Genomic DNA, 20,575 nt, shown 5'->3' on the forward strand with positions numbered 1-20,575 from the left:
GCGCACTTACTCTCGTTCAGGCGAAGGCTTGAAATTGCAGTGAAAACTTTAATAATGAAGCACAACCTGGATATCTGATTAACATTCGCATGACCAAATATTATAGTATCGTTTGCATATTGAATTGTGTGACCAACAAAACCAAGAATGCCGAAGGCATCCAAGAAGCCTGTTTGTTCTGCTCTTTTTATGAGAATAGGTAAACCATCTGCCGCGATATTAAAAAGAATAGGGGCTAGGGGACAACCCTGTCACACACCTCTAGCCAACTTGAATTCTTTCCCTCTTAGTCCGTTGATGCAAACCGATGATACGGATGTCGTGACCAACTCCTTAACCCATGCTATAAACCGGCTGCCAAACCCCATGTTTGTTAGAGATTCAATCAGAAAATCTCATGTCAAACTATCATAAGCCTTATGAAAATCCAATTTTAGCAAGAAGTACGGTGCTCCAGTCGACTGTAAAGAGTGAAGAAGCTCAGTAGCACAAATAAAAGACCCTTGCAAACTTTGACCTGGAATAAAAGTCTTTTGGTTCGGAGAGACAAGTTGATCAATGACAGCGCGCAACTGATTAGCCAATACCTTAGATATAATGCGATACAGAGCACCCATCACCAAAACTGGTCTGAAGTTGGATATGTTTGACGCCCCTTGTCTCTTAGGAATCAAAGAGATGATTGCCGCATGATATGGTTTAGGCAGCCTTGCATTACGATAGAATTCATCGAATAAGTGGAGCATGTCAGTTTTAACAATTGTCCAAAAAGCTTTGAAGAAGTCGACCTGAAAACCGTCAAGGCCTGAGGCCTTCCATCCCGAGAGTCCGCTAATAGCATTAAAAATCTCAACTTCGATGAATCGAGCCTACAGAGGAACAGATTGGTTTGCCACCAACTGCTTATAACTCATATCGTCGATGACCCTCCCGACGCCTAAGTTGGCTAAATACAGCCTAGAGAAATAAGAAGTAATAGCTGACAGGAAATTTTGCTAACCAAACTGACATCCATCGATCTCGACTGAGAGTAACCGGTTTTTACTGTATTTATTTGATGTGTTCATGTGAAAAAATTGTGTATTATCATCACCATTAGCCAACCATGCAACTCTGGCCCTCAACTTTCATCTAAGCTCATCTCGTGCTCTCCATTCTGCTACGAGGGCAGAGAGGACAACAATACGCTCCTGTAACTGAAGCACTTGACCCTTCGGCACACCAACAAGATCGACCTAACATTGGGTCAGATAGAAGAGCTCAATTTTCCACTCGAAGATGAACCTAAACTTATTCAGGTTATTAAAGTTAAATCATTCATTAATACGTTGTCGAAGACGAAGAAGCTTTGCATAGATGCGGACGATCGCCCAAGATCCCATATCAGGTTGAGCCCACGATTGTCCAACCAACTACTGAAAGTCTGGCATACGAAGCCACCACTCCTCAAAAAAGAACCTACGATACGCTTTGAAGCCTCCACCCCAAGAAACAGTCAGTTGTCCATGATCGGACAAGGTCCGCGCAACAGTCATGCAGTGGTATACGGGACCGCGTGAAATAGTTTTTGGGAGAGAAAAACACGATTAAGTATCCGCAAGCAAGGGCGAGACATCATATTTGACCATGAGATTTACTCTCTCACATGAGGTACCGAGTAAAGCTGGTTTCACCGAACAAACTCCTAAAACCTCCAAATGGAGAGGTTGAGAATAACTGATAGACTAGAATCCTACGTGGACAACAGGCAATTGAAATCCCATTCTTAACATTAAAGAGCTCCAAATGTAACAAAAACTTGGTCCAAATCAGCCTAGAACGTTGGTTGTGAGGCAGACACGACAGGACCATACACAAAGGTGAAGACAACATCTTGTAGCAATGGCAACAAGTTTGCAGAAAGAGAGATGGAATAATGACCAATATCACTATCGTCACCTTAAGAGAAGCTTTCCAAAGAACGAGGATGCCTCCAACAAACCCAACGACCGGTTTAAAAGCATATGTTGCACCTCTCCATAAGTAAGATACCACTAATAACAGAATATCCTTCATTTTGGTTTCACAAATTGCAACGACGTTTGGACTTTCATACCTAATCTAATTAGCTAAAAACAAGCGCTTATGGGGGCAATTCATGCCGCTAGTATTCCAAGTACATATCTTTGTGATAAATAATCAGGCAACACCCTACTATGCCTTTGCCTGACTGAGCGTCGAACTGAGTTGGAGCCATCTTCTTGAAGCTGGTATTGCAAACGGGCCAATGATTTAGCTCTATAAAGACTATTTGCGACCCTAACCGCCGATCATGCCCGAAGAACAATCTGTTGTTGAATCAAAGAAAGTTGTCCGGGTGAAATCTGCACTCATAGTGCCCGCGTAACCTCGACGAAGGACATACCTCATATGTCGAACATGTCATTGACCCCCTGTGACCCACCCCCCGAACCTAATGAATCTAGGCAAGGTTGTGGATGCATGGGTTGCAAGCAGGAGACCCCCGAGCCCCCTTGAACAGATGCTCCGAGAACCTCCATGAGACATCCCCCGTCTTGATGGGGCAGGCAGTCCGCCGAACACAGAAAGTGTGTTTGTTGTGGCATGCAAGGTGGAAATGAGACCATGTAGGTAAAACCCTAAAAACACATTAAGGCGGACCCCATGCACACCAGGACACCTTCGCACGATAGCAATATCGTCAGAATACGAAGTGTAGAATCAACAGAACAAAAGATCACACGGTCATCAAAAAATGAACGGGCCCATGATCCATCATGGGTGATAAATGCAGCATAACTCCCAGAAGCAAGATCGTGTTGGCGGCCCAATAGTTGAAGAGGCAAACTGGATGAACGTATAAAGCCCGAAGAATTCTCAACGCAAGTTGACCCACACTCCATCTCGAGAACAGTTGTACTCATTAACTCGTCAGGGTGAATGTGACAGCTTGCTGGCTTAAAAGGACGCTTCTCGATGGCTGCTTCGAGATACGAGCGATAGAACTCCGACGAACGGTCGGCCTCACAGGACAAACAGACGGCACCAGATATCTTCAATGGTACCCAGAGCAATCCTATCTTTACCGTCGAAAACAGAGAGGTACCGCCTCCAAGGTCGACGAGGAGCAGGGACACGGTGAAGGTTCTGGCATATGAGACTCACCGGAGAGGCAAACAATACGCCAAATTCTCAAACAATTTGAGCCACACCTGTGGCAGAAAACTCTTGAACGAAAGTTGCGATTGAAACAAACAGTACACCACTAGTCCTCCGGCTTTGCCCGACACACATCTACCCGTCGCCTAAGGTTACAAAAAGAAGGTTGCCACGCCGGCCTAACCAGATTTCACCCCTCTAATACATCCTTGTTAGAGCACGGCAAAAAAAAGGAGCATTGAGCGATCCCTGAATCTCGTTATCTTCTAGAGCTTCCCTACGAAGAGACTTGACAAACCACCTGACGTCCCCTAAATCAAGCGCTCATCGACGCAAGCCGCGGACCAAGAACCCATATAAGGATATGAAGAATCTATGAGACAACCTGAAGGGGACCCTAACCGGAGCTCCCCACTTTCGGAGCGACACCGCGAAGGCCCAAGCATTAATCCCCTCTGCCAACTCCAGGAGAGCCTTTTTGTTGTGAGAAACCGACCGACCACACGAGAGACTCCAAAATCGATCGGACCCCCACAGCTTGCCTCTCATCATCATCAGATGAGAGAGAGAGAGAGAGAGAGAGAGAGAGAGAGAGAGAGAGAGAGAGAGAGAGAGAGAGAGAGAGAGAGAGAGAGAGAGAGAGAGTTACCCTGCTAGGGAATGAAGGTAAGCCATCAAGGTCAAAAAATTGGGGGAGTTGAAGGCGAAAGAGGTCGACACCATCGCCTGCGTCTCTGTCAACGATGCCTTCGTGATGAAGGTGTGGAAGGCCGATCTGAAGGTGAGAGACGAGATACTGTTCCTCTTAGACAGTAATGGGGAATTCACCAGGGCTCTTGGGGTTACCTTGGATCTCAACGACAAGCCGGTGGGATTGGGGGTGCGGTCGAGGCGGTACGCTCTCTTGGCGGAGGACGACATGGTGAAGGTCGTGAGGTGCTTGATTTCAGAGGAGGAAATAGGCATGATTGTTGCTAGGGTTTTGCAGAGAGAGTGTGTGAGAGAGAGAGATGCACCGGTTGACGAGGTCATCAGAATGGTAGTGGTGACAGGCGGTGGTTGGATGGGTTGGCCGGCAAACAAATCGAAAAAGAGGGAGTGGGGTGGCACCGGCCGGAAAGCACCGACGACGGTAGCCGATGGCGGGAGGAGGAACTGGGTGAGGGGGGAGAAAGTGGTGTCGGATGAGGGTTTTTGAGAGAGAGAGAGAGAGAGAGAGAAAGGGAGGTTCGTGTTTTCGAGAGAGAGATCGAGAGAGAGGGTTTCAGGAAACACTCTAAGAAAGGAGGTGTGTCGGGCAAAGCCGGGGGACTGATGGTCGAGCTCAAGCTCAGCTGTTATGTTAAGGAGAGAGAGAGAGAGAGAGAGAGAGAGAGAGAGAGAGAGAGAGAGAGAGACGAAGAACCGAACATATTAGGCCCTCTTTTCTCATTCTGTCATGTTAGGCCTTATATTTTGAATTCTTTTATGATAAGAGCAAGAAAAAATTGTTGTCTTCATAGCCATTGAATTTGGATTACTAAAAATCAGGTATTCAGCAATCCAAAAGTTCTCACTTAATAAAACCTATAGATCACATCTATGGTACTATATGCGAGAAAAATACTAAAAAACTATGATTTTTTATGGTGTCACTCAATTGTATGTATACTATATATTTTAAGCAAAATATATTATGAAAAGAATGCACAGAATATGTATATATGCAAATAGAAAGATGCATGAAAATATTTGCATAAAATATCGACTATTAAGTATAATATAAAATATTATATACTTTAAGTGTAATATATAAATAATATGAAAAGTTTTTACACTAGCCAGCTCGTATTCAGCTCGTCTCAGTCAGGGACAAGCCGAGCTCAAGCTCAGCTGACCTAAACACGAGCACAAGCCAAGCCCATGCCCTGTTTGGTTCGTTCATCTCGTTTACCAGCCGTATATGCATTTACTCTCGATCCAACTTTGACGGTTGAAAATAAGTGTGTTTGGTATACTGATGTAAATTGTTAGGATTCATGTCCGAGTCTGAATTCGTTTAGTGGGATTCGGTGGCCAAAATGAGATCCGGTTAATAATTGGATCCAGATTAAGTATCAAGTTTTGCATTTGAATCCGAGAAAAATCAAAACCTGAATAATGAATTTGGGTTCGATCTATATTTTTTTTTTTGAAAGGCAAGCTGGGGTTAGGCAGACCCCTACCAATTATACAACTATACCATTGGGTTTTGAACCTGCAAAGTCCCAACGCAAGGTGATGTGCACTAGCTGCTCCTACCAAACAAGTGGGAGCCCCAGTTGGTTGGATCTAGATTTTACTGTAAAGAAAAATGGTAAAAAACGCTCAGGGCTACTGCAGCCCCTTCTTGCCCCACCAAATCCAAAAACAGATTCAAGTTAGGGCCTCTTTGGAATATGTATCTGGGATGCAGTTTGTGCATATGTGGCAGCTGCCAAATCCATGATTTAGTGTAAATACAAAGGAGAAAGGGCCTCACTTTCCATTCCAAATGCCTAAACGCCCATCCCAGCGCCGAGATTCCAAACAGGACCACCAAGGTAGTTTGGGATCACCAAATGCATAAACGCCCATCCCAGCACCCAGATTCCAAACAGGCCCTTAGATGGTTGTTTTTGGATTTCATACTCAGATCCACTCGACTAGATGAGCCTAAATAGTTGTCAAGAGAAAATAAAATTACCCCGCCGTGCATTAGGAAAAGCCTAAATAGTTTGGTGAGTGCATTCACAGCAAAGGCAATATTCGGTCTTTGTCATGATTGCATATTGCCAACACTCCGATATAGAGTTGGATCTTTAAAACTAAATCCAAAATTAGCAGACAAGGGTGGAGAAACTGCCATCGCCAGTCATGGATGCACAAATGAGAATATCCATAATATACTTATTTCTAGCCAAAACTAAGCCTGAGTTGTAGACTTTGCTTCTATCCCAAAGAAGTGGAGCGAGCATTAAGTCTTTATGGGGATTATGCTGCCTTTTTATTTTGTTAGGTCACGGTAGGACCCTCAAAATTTATAGTTTTTTGGCATTTTATGCTAGATTTCAACCATTAGATGTGTTTTATCAATGTTTATATAATAAAAACATGTTTTTAATTAAGCATTTTTATACTTAAATATATATTTTAAAGAGGTAAAATAACCAATGGTTGATATTATACTAAAATTTGTTGATAAAATATTTACATTTTTGCATGCTTCTTAATAAACAAGCAATGGTAAACACATCTAATGGCTTAAGTCTAGCATAAAACACCTACAATTAAGATTTTTGGAGGTTCCTAACTTGACCTAACAAAAGAAATGCAGCACAATCCCCATTCTCTTTGATTATAATCTACTTCACTAGATCTATTTCATAATCAGATTCTTTAATGCCCCAAAATCTAAAATTCGGAAATTTAGCAAAATTTTAAAAATTTCCTTTTAAACTTTAATAAAAAGAAACGATATTTACCATACAAAGGTTTAAACAACTTCGGAGCGGGCTACAAGTGTGAATCAGAGTATCCATTTACAAAACTCAAAATTATTTATATTACTTATAAAAAAAAAATCACAAAATGACAGATACAAAGTTAAACAAGTGCTTAGGATCAAAATAGACAAAATCCTAAGTTTGACTCTGCATCTTTAAAAGTGTTGGTCCTCAATACTATCACTGCATCTTGTCGTCCAATCATCCATTGTCTACCATATCAATTACTTAAAATCCTTTTAAAGGGTCAAACTCGTGAAAACCTGGTCGATACATACCACTTTACAAGAAGAATAACATTAAAACTATCATGATCGCAAGGAGAAAGGGGAACGAGTGGTCATGGGAGGTGGTGCTCTCTGTGAAGGAAGCAGATCAGGTCATGCTAAATATGAGCTTTTTGCTCATGCCAACATTATGGTCGTCTGTTTGCATTTTGGATGAATGCCACATAGCATGTAATTGTTCTGTTGACTTTTTAACTTTTCAAAATACAAAACAGATGCGATGTTGGCATGAGCAAAAAAGCTCATGTTCAGCATGACCTGATATGCTTCCCTCTGACAACCACAAGAGAGAGAAAGGGGTATTTATAGGATTTATGGGGTTTTTTGTTGGGAGGAAAAACAAGAAAGAACGTTTTGGGAAGAAATTTTTTATTTCTTTTATTTCTTTTTTTAAAAATTTTAAGAGGAAAATTCAAACTCTTGAATTTCTTTGAAATTTGAGAGGCAGTGGAGTTTGGGCTTTGATTTTGGATTTGGTGAAACTCATTTGGGTCTCATTAAATCCAATCCATTATATATATATAATATTTATATATAGTTAATTTTAGTATATTTAATTAATATTAAGCATTTGGATCCTGAATGGACCCAAATCATTTCTACTCTAGTGAGATCCATTTGGGTTTCAATTGAATCAAATGCCCCGTTTAGTTTTAGTGAGAACAAATTGGGTTTCAAATGAATCTAAATCCACATTTAGTATTAGTGAGATCCATTTGGGTGTCAAATAAATCTAAATCCGTATTTATTATTAGTAAGATCCATTTGGGTCTCAAATGGATCTAAGTTGTCATTTAGTATTGGTGAGATCTATTTGGGTCTTAAATGAATTCAAATCTTCATTTATTATTAGTTGATCCATTTGGGTCTCAAATGGATCCAAATCCTTATTTATCTTAGGAAGATCTTTTTGGGTTTCAAATGGATCCAAATCCTTATTTACCTTAAGAGGATCTTTTTGGGTCTCCAGTAGATCCAAATCCTTAGCGAGACACATTTGTGTCTCAAATGGATTCAAGATTTTTCCATATCCAGTTTAAACCCCAATATAGGTTTAAACCTTCCACAAACCCATTTGGTTTGACTTGAATCATTCAAAGATCCAAATCTAAATAACTTAAGATCTAGTGGATCTAATGTGCTTATTCGGATAATTCAAACTTGTGTTGGTCATCTTGGATATATATTGAGATCCAAATCCAAATACCTTATACAGAACCTCTTAAATCTCAATTAAATTTGCTACTTAATAATATTTTGCCACAAATAATAATAACTCATTAAATATTTAAAATTTACTAGTTTAGACCATAATTTGAATAGGTAAAATTTTTTGATATTTAATAAAAAATTTAGATATTACATCCTACCCCTCTTAAAGGAATTTTGTGCTCAATTTTTTCATGCAAGGACTACTCGAACAACTCGGGATACTTTTTTCTCAAACTAGATTCTGATTCTCATGTATATTTATTGATCCCATGATGTTGCCATTGTACTTTGACAAGAGGAATGGTCATAGTTCTCAATGCTTTCTTTCTACGGTCAAAAATCTTTAGAGGTTGTTCCACCATGGTTAGGTCCTTGTGAATGTCTACATCATTATACTGGATGATGTGTGATACGTCAGGGACATACTTCTTCAACATAGAGATATGAAAGAATAACACTACAGGATAAGTTGTTTCTCCAATCCGCTTCAAAATCTTGAATGGTTCTACGTATCACATATTTAATTTTTCTTTTTTTCCAAAGCAGAATACACTCTTTGTTGGAGATACTTTGACAAACATCATATCCTCAACCACAAATGTAAGTTCTCTACATCATTTATCTGTGTAGGTCTTCTGTCGACTCTGAGTTGTACGTGGTCTCTCTCGGATCATCTGCACTTGTTGAGTATAGTATTATAGTACTATTAGTGATTCTACTGTTCGCTCACAAATGTTGTCTGAATAGATTGGTGATTAATAAGGTCTCACGTACAATGCTTCATATGGAGCCATATCGATGCTCGCATGATAGCTGTTATTGTAGGTGAATTTGGTGAGTATAAGGTATAATTCACAATCTTCTTTTCAATCCATTATACAGACTCACAACATATTTTCTAGAGCTTGTATAGTTTGTTCTGACTAACCATCGGTTTGGAGATGGTAAGTCATACTAAATTTTAACTTTGTTTCTAAAACTTGCTGCAATTGTCCCAAAAACCTACAAGTGAAACGAGAATCCCGATAAAAAATGATCGAGATTGGCACTCCAAACCTATTTAGTATTAGTGTGATCCAATTGGGTCTCAAATGGATCAAAATCCTTATTTACTTAGAGAGATTTGTTTGGATCTTCAGTGAATCTAAATCTTTAGTGAGACCCATTTGGGTTTCAAATGGATCCAAAACTCTTTCATATTCGGTTTAAACTTCAATATGGATCTAAACTTTACCCGAACTCATTTGAGTTGACCTGAATTATTTGAAGATTCAAATTTTGATAACTTAAGATCCAGTAGATAGAATGTGCTTATTCGAACAATTTGTATTTGTGTTTGTGTGTGTTGGTCATCTTGGATCTCTATTGGGATCCAAATCCAAATACCTTATACAAAACCTCATAAATCCCAATTAAATTTGCTAATTAATAATATTTTGCCAAAATAATAATAACTCATTAAATATACAAAATTCACCTATGTAGACCATAATTTCAACATATAAAATTTCTCAATATTTTATTAAAATATTCAATTAAATTTTTGGATATCACATATTATGTCCAACTACTTAAAATTTAGATTGGGTTTCAAATCAACCATGATGCAGCCTTATCTGATCCATTGGCATCCTCTCCACTTTATGTACATGACCAATAAGCAATAAAGGCCATTAATGAATATGCTATTAGGCTATGTCACATAGTAAATTGTACACAAGCGGATACGATAGGCATACGAATGAGTTGGATCCAAAACCGCTAAATACATAGGAGAGTTAGATATGAACCACAAAGCAAAACCTTCATCGTGGATCCACACATTTGCATTGCTAGGATATAGAATGAAAGTCAAAATAGAGTATCCATGGCATAGATATTACGAAAAATGATCGTCCTATATGACAAAAATGACATGTTCTCCCAAATGTCCTAAAATTTATGTTTGTTGTTCAAAACTGCAAATAAGCAACTTTTTAGGACCTTTTTACCCTTCATACAATATTTTATACCAAAGTCGTGTGATACCATGAGAACTTTATTTTTCTTTTCCTTAACCGTCACTTAAATGTATGTTCGCACTTATTTTTGCGGTCTTTAGGAAGCACTCAAATATATGTGAACCTCTTCATGATCGTGACTTTACAAATACCTTAGAAAACATAGTATATTTTATACCAAAGACGTGGAAAACTGTGTGAACCTCCTTTTTCCTTACTTTAGCTGTTACTTAGATGTATGTTTGCACTTATTTTTTTGCAGTGTGTAAACTTTTTTTCTCTTTTCTTTAACTGTTACTTATATGTATGTTCACACTTATTGTTTTGTGATCTTCACGAAGCACACAAATATAACTTTTGTGAACCTCTTTATGATCGTAACTTCACAAATACCTTAAAAAATCACATATTTTCACCAAAGATGTGAAAAACTGAGTACTTTTTTTTCTTGCTTTATATGTCACTTAAATGTATGTTCATACCTATTTTGTTGTGGTTTTCATTAACATTGCAAATATAACTTATAGAAACCTCGTTTAATTGCACCTTCGTTTATAACATAGCAAAATTATATATTTTATACCAAAGTTACAGGAAACCGTGTGAACCACCTTCCTCTTTTCTTTAATCATCACTTGAATGTGTGTTTTCACCTATTTTTTTGTGGTCTTCATGAAGCATGCAAATATAACTTATGTGAACTTTCTTATGATCGTAACTTCACAAATACCTTAGTAAAATCATATATTTTATAAGAAAACCTCATATTTATTTTTGTAGAGAGATGCAAATATGTTATTAACTACCCATATACCTCAGTATGACTGCATATCTAAATGTGTGATATTCTTTCATGTTTACAGTTTTTCTACTACGATAAATATGACTCTTCTGGGGTATAAAAAATGATTGTTCGCACATCAAGGCTATTTTTGCATATTCTAGGGTTTCTTTGTGGTCTCCAACTTTCTTGATCTTTTGTAAAAAAATCTAGTGACTTTTTCGATGACTTTTATCCATTTTTTCTCGATACTTCATTGTTGAAATTTTCAGATTCATCGAAGATGAGTTTACGGCTTAGCACATTTGTAACAACGAGTTTTTTTAATATACATAGTATTTTTCATGAGTGTTTTTGTAACCCTTTATCTCAATGTTTAAGAAAGGAGAAAGGAGGTTTGCATGATTTTTCGTAATATTTATGCAAAATATCTGATTTTTTAAGGTATTTACAAAGTTACAATCATAATGAAGTTCACAAAACTTGTTTTTGTGTGCTTCATAGAGATCACAAAAAAATAAGTGCAAACATACATTTTAAGTGATGGTTAAAGAAAAGAGAAAGAAGGTTGTGACCCACAACTTAAGTACAAAATATAAAATTTTAGTAAAGTATTTATGATTTTACGATTAATAGAGAAGATCATATAAACAACATAAAGTTTTTGTGATTCTAGAGTACCTCAAAAAAATATGCGCGAATATACATTTAAGTGAGGTTTTGCCCTAGACGACAGGCGGAACGATATATCGGGTGAACTTCATGATGTTCGCTTGTGTGAAGGGTAAAAAAGTCCTAAAAAATTGCCTATTTGCGGTTTAGCAGGTAGATTTCATAAATTTTGTGGCATTTTTGTAATACAATACCATCATTTTTCATAGATATTAACCTAAGGTGCATGCACAGCAGTACAACTATTCAAAAATAAATGAATGTCATCTTTAAGCTATGTTGGCTGCCGATTCTTTGGACTTTAGGCCCAAGGTATGGTGGGACCCTTAGCCAGGTCCAGGCCTGGTCCTGTTGATTTAGAATAGTTGGATCCAGATCGAGGCATGGACCTTGCTGGAGTAGACCTGGTCCGAACCTCAGGCATAACCCTTGTGCTTTAATTACTTAAAATCCGATCGTCCTAATCAGGGCAGATAGTACATGGGCCACGGAGGAAACGGGTAAATCTGGACCATGGCATTGTCCCAAACCAAGGGTCCACATCAAGATCTCATGTATGCTGCCCATATAGTCAATTAGTCATCAAAATATGTTTCACAAATTCAACAAAGCCAACCAAACTAAGTGACAAAGATGAGAATGGGGATCCATGGTCTATTGAAATGGTGCATTCTCTTAAAAAGCATTTATTTTTTATATTTGTAGATAGTGATTGGTGCTTAAGTTATGGCAGACATGGCGCTTTGGGTTACTGTGTAATTCCTCTTGGTGACAAAACCCCCAACCAAACCTCAAAAGCATACAAAAAAGCCTTTATTAGTTTTGAAGACAGCTATATAGATTGGATCACAGATGTTAAACATAATCACAAATCTCGACTTCAGGATTTTCTTGGCAAGGGATAATCTCGTGATATTTTAAAAACATTTGTTTCTTCTCGAGGAAATCTTACGAAAACATCAGTATACTTAAATTTTAAAAATATATAAAATAAAATACAAGTTTTAAAATTAAAAAATGTATAAAATGTTAATATCACTTTAACAACACAACCATATCATGACAAAATCAAAATAGTTAGTATATTGAAAATACCATGTTTTTTTTAGATTATATCGGTTTTGAAAATATCATGATAAATCGCCATGTTTCCAAAATGCTGCTGATATTTGTTACTATGGTATTGAAACCGGAAAATGGTAGAAAGTAGGAAAATAACTATAATAAACTTTAATGGACACAAAAATCATGAAAATATTGCCATGGTATCATCAAATTTATCTTCTTTCAAGGTTGAATTTCATGCTGTTTTTACAAGTAAAGTTCGTTTTTGCATAGGGGGCATCCACTTGCTTAGGAATGAAAAGGATGCACATTTCCCCCCAAACCTGTTTGAAATTTTGATTTTTTTTTTTCAAAGTGGGTGCACACCATAGTTTCCTAGGCTCAGCTGGGCCAAGTCAACTTCAATCTCTAGCAAATGAGTCCACCTAGCCTGGACACTTAATTCACCAACTAACCTGAGTTTCTTAATTGAATATTTTGTTTTGTTTACATGTTTTCTTTTTCTTGCCTCTGTTGACAAGGGCAACTGTAAATATGTTTACCAACAAACTATCTTGATTGGTACCAATCAAGATTTTCATAAGTTTTTTTTTTTTATTTTATCGCACGACGGATGTGATCTAGATGCTTGGTTTTATAAAAACACACTTGGAACATCCGATTATGAAGTATAAGAAGGATCTTTTAAGGCTTGAAAATCAACGGCTCATAAATTTCGTAAATATTAAAGTATAAAAAATCATATTTCTTGATCCTATTATAGGCTGATCCAACAGTCAATTCCTAGCAAATGAACCACTTCAAATGCATCTGCAAGGCCAGATTTGCAATAAAAAAAATTATGAAAATCTCAATTTATATCAGCAAACATATTTTGCTGGTAAACATATTCTAGTTTCCTCTGTTGCCACTATCTCTTTGTTTAAGTGCTTTTTTAAACACTAACAGGTAACATAGTTTCCATGGCTCGTATCTTCTTTTGACCAACCGATCAACATCTTTTTATCCTCAAGATAAGGTTAATTTATTTATGAACAAAAAATATGCTCTGCTTGAACTTACGTCACAGGGACACGCCATTTTTGTGTCCGGTAACATGAGCAGACACGCTTGGACACATGCACGCAAACACTAACATGCTTGAATAATATTTTAATATTTTAAGGTTTTATTTCAATAAAAATATATTTTACCATTAAAATATCAAAAACTAAATTTTTATTAATTAAAAATAGTGTTCTATTTTTCCCAAAAAAAAATCAAATTTACTGGTCAAACACGCATCATCCATCCTCGTGTCCACGTGCCTTTGTGACGTAGGCTTGAACACTAAAAGTTTCGAGATGCAACAAAACAAGAAAAAACAACAGGAGAGATGGGTGTGTCATTTATGTAACTACCAAGAAAAATGAACGGAAAATAATCGGTTGCTCCCCGGAGCCTGAGATCCTGTATCCTTAGAGACTGGATTGAACGGCCACTGCGGAGCCAATACACTTAGATATATAGCTTGCGTGATGTAGAAAATTACATTCTTGATATATTCAACTTTTGCCTTTCAAAAAAAAAAAAATCACCATGAAATGAAAAGTCTATTTAAAAAATAGATCCTGTCTAGATGAAATTTCAAAAGTAGATCTTATCTACGCCCACTTCCTCTTCATGAATAATACTCTCTTGGTGATAAGGCAGCACCAAATGCACTAGTTAGTAGTGCATCTGGTGTTGACGGATTACACTTTCACTACAACCAAACATGAGAAAACAAAGAAAGTGTTTCACTAAGATTTTGAATAGTCATCCCAAATTCAAATTGATTATGTTTCACTTCATGTTTGAATTCCTCGGATTGCATATCAAAGATCCCTAGCTTTGTGATCCATGGATCTCTTGTCCGACCCCAACCCCCGTCAAACTAGAAATCCATGGATTTAAGGTGGAATGACCTAAAATGCGGATCTCAGAGATCCTTCATTGAGAAGGGATCGGATCAAGGCATCGGGTTCGTTCCTTGAAGCGTGTCTCCATGGATCTTCTCATAGATCTGCAACCCTCAAACACACCTTATTGCCTCGTAGTTCCTTGCTTCACAAGGCACTTGGTGCTAAGTTCAGGCTAACCCAGCTTGGTAAGTCCTTGTGGACTTAAGGCAAGCCTCAGAATCTATAAGTTAGCTTAAGAAAGGTTAAGAAATCAATAAAAATCATATTAAAACTTATTTCGAAAGATAATGTATACACTTGACGAAAAAGGAAATAAGTTTCATGGGGGATTTAATGCTTACTTATAAGAATATAACTATTACATTTTTCATTGGCTGTCTAGGAAGTTTGGGGTGAGTTGTGATGAAATAAGCCACACGACAAAAGTTAGAGAGAGAGATTTGGAAAAAATTTCTCATCTTTTGTCTCTCTCAAAACATCCCTGACTTTGTACACGTGACGACAGGAATGCCAGCTTCATAGTCTACATTAGGAAGTCTTTTGAAAGACTAATGAAAGGGAAAAAATATCAACTTGCAAAAAGCCAAGTCACCCAACTTATCAGCTAGCTTCTACTGCTGCTGCTGCTGCTGCTCTCTCTCTCTCTCTCTCTTCAGTTATTAGTTATTATATTAGCCCGTAAATCACTAAGGCCTCCGATGTTTGGTTCTCATGTAAAAGGAAAGGTTTTTCATGGGAATGAGCATAAATTTTTAAAAAATCCTGCCGGCTCAGCCTTCTCATGAGAAAGCTTTCATAAGAAGAGAGAGGTACAAAGGATTTACACAGAAAAAAAAAAGTGGTAGGTAGTAAAAAAACCTCGGGTCTACTTATCCCAGGATGACGCTTTTCTATCATAATGAGTTGATGTTTGATTCACTTACCTTAGAAAAAAAGTTATATCAGGATTGCCAGCCCAGTACTTTCCCATGAAAATTGCATGAAACAAACGAAGGCTAGTGACATGTTCAGTCGAAGAAAATTACATAAGAAGAAAAACCCTTCATTATAAACCGCGTAAAACTAATTTTCACATTAGGTAAAACCTTGGAAATCATTACTGGATTCGACCTTTCAGCAATAGATGCTTTCCAACTGGGGTTTCCATACATCAAGCGATAAATCATGATTTCGCGAAACAAAGAAGCAGAGCATAGGTGTGAGGTTTTGTTTTAATGATATTTTTTAATATAATTTACTTTTATGAAGATTTTTATTATAAAAAGTTTTTTTTTAAATAGTCAAGCTGGGTTAGTCAGACCCCTACCAGATATCTCTTAAGCCCTAGGTGGCAGAGGGATTCGAACTTGGGCCTTCAGCTTGACACAGGACCCGGCTTACCACATGGGATGCCACCTCGGCGGTCAAGCTTCTTACATTCCATGCATTCATTTATGATAAAATTTTCTCTTGAAAATATTAAAAAAACGAGCATGACATAAGATTAAAGTTGCACGTGCAAAGCCCAAAGCGTGCGACTCCAAAACAAAATGTAATTGAAGGACCACCTATGACCTAACCCATTCTATGTATCCAAAGTGCTCCACCTGCAACTAGGGGTGTCAATGGGTTGGGTTTGACCCAGACCTATAGGGTCAGGATTTGGTGATAAATAAGAAGGCCTGATTAGAATTCGGGTTAGACCTGAAGGGTCCGATTAATATAGAGAGTCGGGTATGGTTTGTGAAATTTCATACCAGACCTGGGCCCGACCCGAATTTCAATTAAGATTGGTAATTTTTTAATGTAAGAATGATAAAAAAAATATTATTTTAGCGGCTGTGGTCTGAATCTGGTTCATGTAATCTTTATAGGATCTGGGTATGGTTTCTCTTATTTTAGCGGCTGGGTATGGTTTCTCGTAAAATATAGAAAGTTTGGGTCTGATTCCATCTGGGTCTGTACCAAACCTCACCCGTGGACACCCCTACCTGCAACGAATCACCAAGATCCCACATGCACTGCTAGGAACATTGTGCATCACGAAAGACCATTTTTGTGTGATTATGCGTTGTATATTAAAGTCAATCACCCAATGACTTAAGACATTGTGTACATGTTTGCTAGCACTGTTCTCAACTCAACACGGGCCCCTCCTTTGTTATTACTCCCTAAAATAGTGTATAAACTTTAGGGATGTAAACAGGTCAGACTCGGGTCAGATCCAGGCGTTAATGAGTCTGACTTAATTGGATTCGGATTTGAATTCAGATTCAGAGCTGGATGGAATCAACTAAAATCAAAACCGGATCCATCTAGCTTAAAACCCATTATTTACACCTAATCAGATTCGGGTTTTAGTCAGATTCGGATCTTAACCAGATTTGAATTCAGGTATGATTGCTAAACACAATACAGAACACAAATCTAATTATTAATCAGATCCAAATTTGGCTACCGAATCTGACTAATCGGTTTTGGATTTGGGGCCAATGTTGGGTTACTACTTGAAATTAGAAGGAATTGTTTAGTACCTGTAAGATCAGGTCAGGTTATAGCATTTCTTATTTGAAAACTACCTACTTTTTACAGTAGTAGTTCCTTTTTTAGTACACATGATATTAAAAATTAAACTTTTAATAAAATAAGAGATGAGTGTACGAAGAATCTTCGTGGTCAAGGCTGCTTCATTCTAGGCTTCTAGGCCATTGTTAAAAGAATTTAAGAGCGTTTGAACTCCAAAGGAATGTCTATGAAATGCCAAACAAATGAACTTTCTCTTCTTCTTTTCTATACCCTTGGAGGTTTTATCACGGCATTTTGGTGTGGTCCATAATTAGGGGTATCAACGGGTGGGGTTTGGTTCAAACCCAGGTGAAACCAGACCCAGACATGATTTGAAATATTGGTATCAGGTTCGGACCCGAATCCAATCAAACCACCATAAGAAAAAACATACCCGAACCCTATAAGTATTACACACAAACCATATCCGGTAAAATAATATATATTTTAATCTTTTTTACATTGAAAAATTGTAGATCTTAGTTGAAACTCAGGTCGAGCTTAGGTATCGTATGAATTTTCACAAAACATACCATGCTCCATATATTAATCGGACCTTTGGAGTCCGACCATGATTGTATTTGACATTCTTATTTATCACCAAACCCAGACCCTATAGGATTTGTTACAGGTAGGGTCCGAGTCAAACCCAACCCATCAACACCACTATCCCAAAATAATATTTGCTTGTATATTTTAGTGGGTGCCCACTAGGTTCATAATTTGAAGAAGCTAACTAGTGATATCCAATTGGACCATCACTTACGCATTGTCTATTGTCTCACTCCTTAAAGCTAAACATTAATTTTGGTTAGTTCAAAAAAGCAACAAATGAGCTCGCCCGGCAAATCTAAAGAGAACTTTGAAAAGTAATCATCATGAGTGCTACATGTTAATTTTGTCTTGAAAGGACGCTTTTGGCCAGCGTTATTATGGCTGTAAAAAGTTTCACCCATGAACTTGGTCACGTTTGACATGTTTTTCTTTTTGATAATACAAGCAAAAAAAAAAAACTCCGACCTCACATTGGCTGACCACCGGTTGGTAAAGCCCTTCAGGGTCACCCATTGAATGCTGCACATGCACAACCTAAAGTGGTTCTTGACTTAGTAGACAGTTGGTCAACAATGTTACCTGCGAGAGCCCAGCTGGTTACTCTACTAAATCATTAATGATAGTGTGTGCGGGTGCTTTTAATTGGTGGGCTTCATTCATAATTAGGGCTTGAGTGTCGGTGACCACACTTAGGGTTTATTTCGCTTGGACTCGGAGGAGGACCTATTAAGTGACCCGGTTCTTAGTGAGAGTTTTTTTATCATCAAAAATCATTAATAATCCTGGTTTTACTATATATATATATATATATATATATATATATATATATAGAGAGAGAGAGAGAGAGAGAGAGAGAGAGAGAGAGAGAGAGAGAGAGACGTAGGTGTGGAGAAGGGAGAACTAATGATAGCCATAATAAACATAAAATGTATTGTTTAAAACCACAATCTAACAAATATTTCTCTCGCTTTTGCTGATGAAACATCAATAAAATAATCAAATTTAAAATGCAAAGAAAATGAGAATAGAAATTGCAAATATACGAAAAATATGCAATCGCTGTCCGAAGTTTTTTGCTACCAAAGTATAAGTTTCACCATGCGTATGCAAATATTTTCCTAAACACAACTAGACGCCAGCAATTGCTACCAAGTGGCACGTGACTGTCAACATCAACTGCGCCAAACCCTTTTTACACGCACGTGCACAATGCGTCTGGGAAATTGCACCCTCTTCAAATCACAACACCTGGCAAGAGCAGATCAAGACATTCCTCGATTACTTCCCACCGCACATCTCATTCGATGAAAATGTTACTCTCACTGTTCCAAGTAAAGAGTAAAGATGTGAGGCCGGAATTGAATATAACTGACGAACGATTATATAGAATATGAGACCACAAACCTGGCCGATTTGACCCATCCCTAACAAGGAGGAACAGAGAAGGTACGCCACGAAGCCGGCCCAAAGAAAGGTGACAAGTTCCTGCCTAGTCAAGTGGGCTCAGACCCACCTTCTCCCCCAGGCCCCACCACCTCTCCATGTTCACCCACTTTTGGACGTTATACGCAACCCCCAAGACCATAAATACGGAGTCGCCTTCCCCTCCACGGCCACTCGTGCAAGCAAAAGACTCTGCACATATATATATATATATATATATAGAGAGAGAGAGAGAGAGAGAGAGAGAGAGAAAGAAAGAAAGGGAGAAGGAGAGAGATGGCGTTACCACGGTCGTCGGATCTGCAAGGGATGTGCCTGAAGCACCCTGACCGCCGTCCATCGCCTGGAGTATGCTCCGTATGCCTCAAGGAGCGCCTCACCCAGCTCTCGAACTGCAAGCCTTCGTGTTACTACTCTTCCACCTCCCACTCCACCTCCTATTCCTACTACTTTTCCTCTTCCTGCGAGTCTTCCTCTCCCTCAACGCCTCCTTCGTGGGCCCCACCTGCCAGGAAGGAGGAGGAGGAGGGGGCGAGGGTTTCGTCTCTGATAAGCAAGGAGGGGAAGCTTCCGGAGAGGGAGGGGAGGTTGTGGCCGCTGAGGAGGAGCAGATCGGCGGCGGTCGAGGTGAAGAAGGCTGTAGCAGAGAAGAAGAAGAAGATTGGTGGCGGTGGTTTGTGGTCGCTGCTGCTGATGAAGAGGAGGAAGGATGAGGTGGAGGAAAAGGCCAAGGGACGGAGGTGGAGGTTTGCACAGTCCTCCAAAGTGGTAAGAGATGTCTTGTTTCTTGGCGTACGTTCATGAGCAGAACTTGCGGGTTTGTTTTTAGCTACCTTTTTTTATGGGGGTGGTTAGTCTCCAGAAGTTATACGTAAATTGTAAAATACAACAAAATAATTACCATTATTTTGTTCTCAAACTCGAACTCGTCTTGGCTCTCTCTCTCTTTACACACACAAACACACACACACACACACACATATATATATATATATATAGTGGCGTGCCAAATGAAATATGCTAAACGAAACGCGTTTTCAGATTTTTTAAGTTTTATTTTTAAATTATAACCATGCAGATGTGATCTATGTACTTGATTTTATAAGGAACAACTCTTGAAGAGTTCTATTCAGACACATGGGTAGGTTTTTATAGTGTTCTAAAAAATCAACAGTCTAAAATCTTTATAAATTTTCGTAAGTCCAAATATCATTTTTTTCATAGAAAAGACATGAACCAGGTGTAGATTCTTCATAAATCAGCCATGCCCAACACATTTACGAGGTCAGAACTGCAAAAAAAAACACTAAAAAGAAAAAAAAACATTTAACACGCTTCATTTAGTATATTTTATTTAGTACTTATCCATTACTATATATAAACCTGTATAGATACAAAATAAAAAAAATGG

General features: G+C 38.2%; 1 protein-coding gene across 1 annotated transcript; it reads left to right on the forward strand.

Annotated features, from left to right (window-relative positions):
- The first annotated feature begins 19,440 nt into the window (after window positions 1–19,440).
- On the forward strand, window positions 19,441–20,071 carry LOC149841249 (uncharacterized). The gene has a single exon (XM_090005221.1). It carries the CDS (start codon window positions 19,441–19,443, stop codon window positions 19,966–19,968), a length of 528 nt encoding a protein of 175 aa, XP_089861347.1. The 3' UTR covers window positions 19,969–20,071.
- The last annotated feature ends 504 nt before the right edge of the window (window positions 20,072–20,575 follow it).

The sequence above is a fragment of the Nuphar pumila genome, chromosome 4 (assembly GCF_984573655.1).
Source record: "Nuphar pumila chromosome 4, dmNupPumi1.hap1.1, whole genome shotgun sequence".
NCBI classification, from domain to species: Eukaryota; Viridiplantae; Streptophyta; class Magnoliopsida; order Nymphaeales; family Nymphaeaceae; genus Nuphar; species Nuphar pumila.

Bases quoted from the DNA above. Each gene is read 5' to 3' on its own strand.
- LOC149841249 (XM_090005221.1), top strand. From the start codon at position 19,441: ATGGCGTTACCACGGTCGTCGGATCTGCAAGGGATGTGCCTGAAGCAC.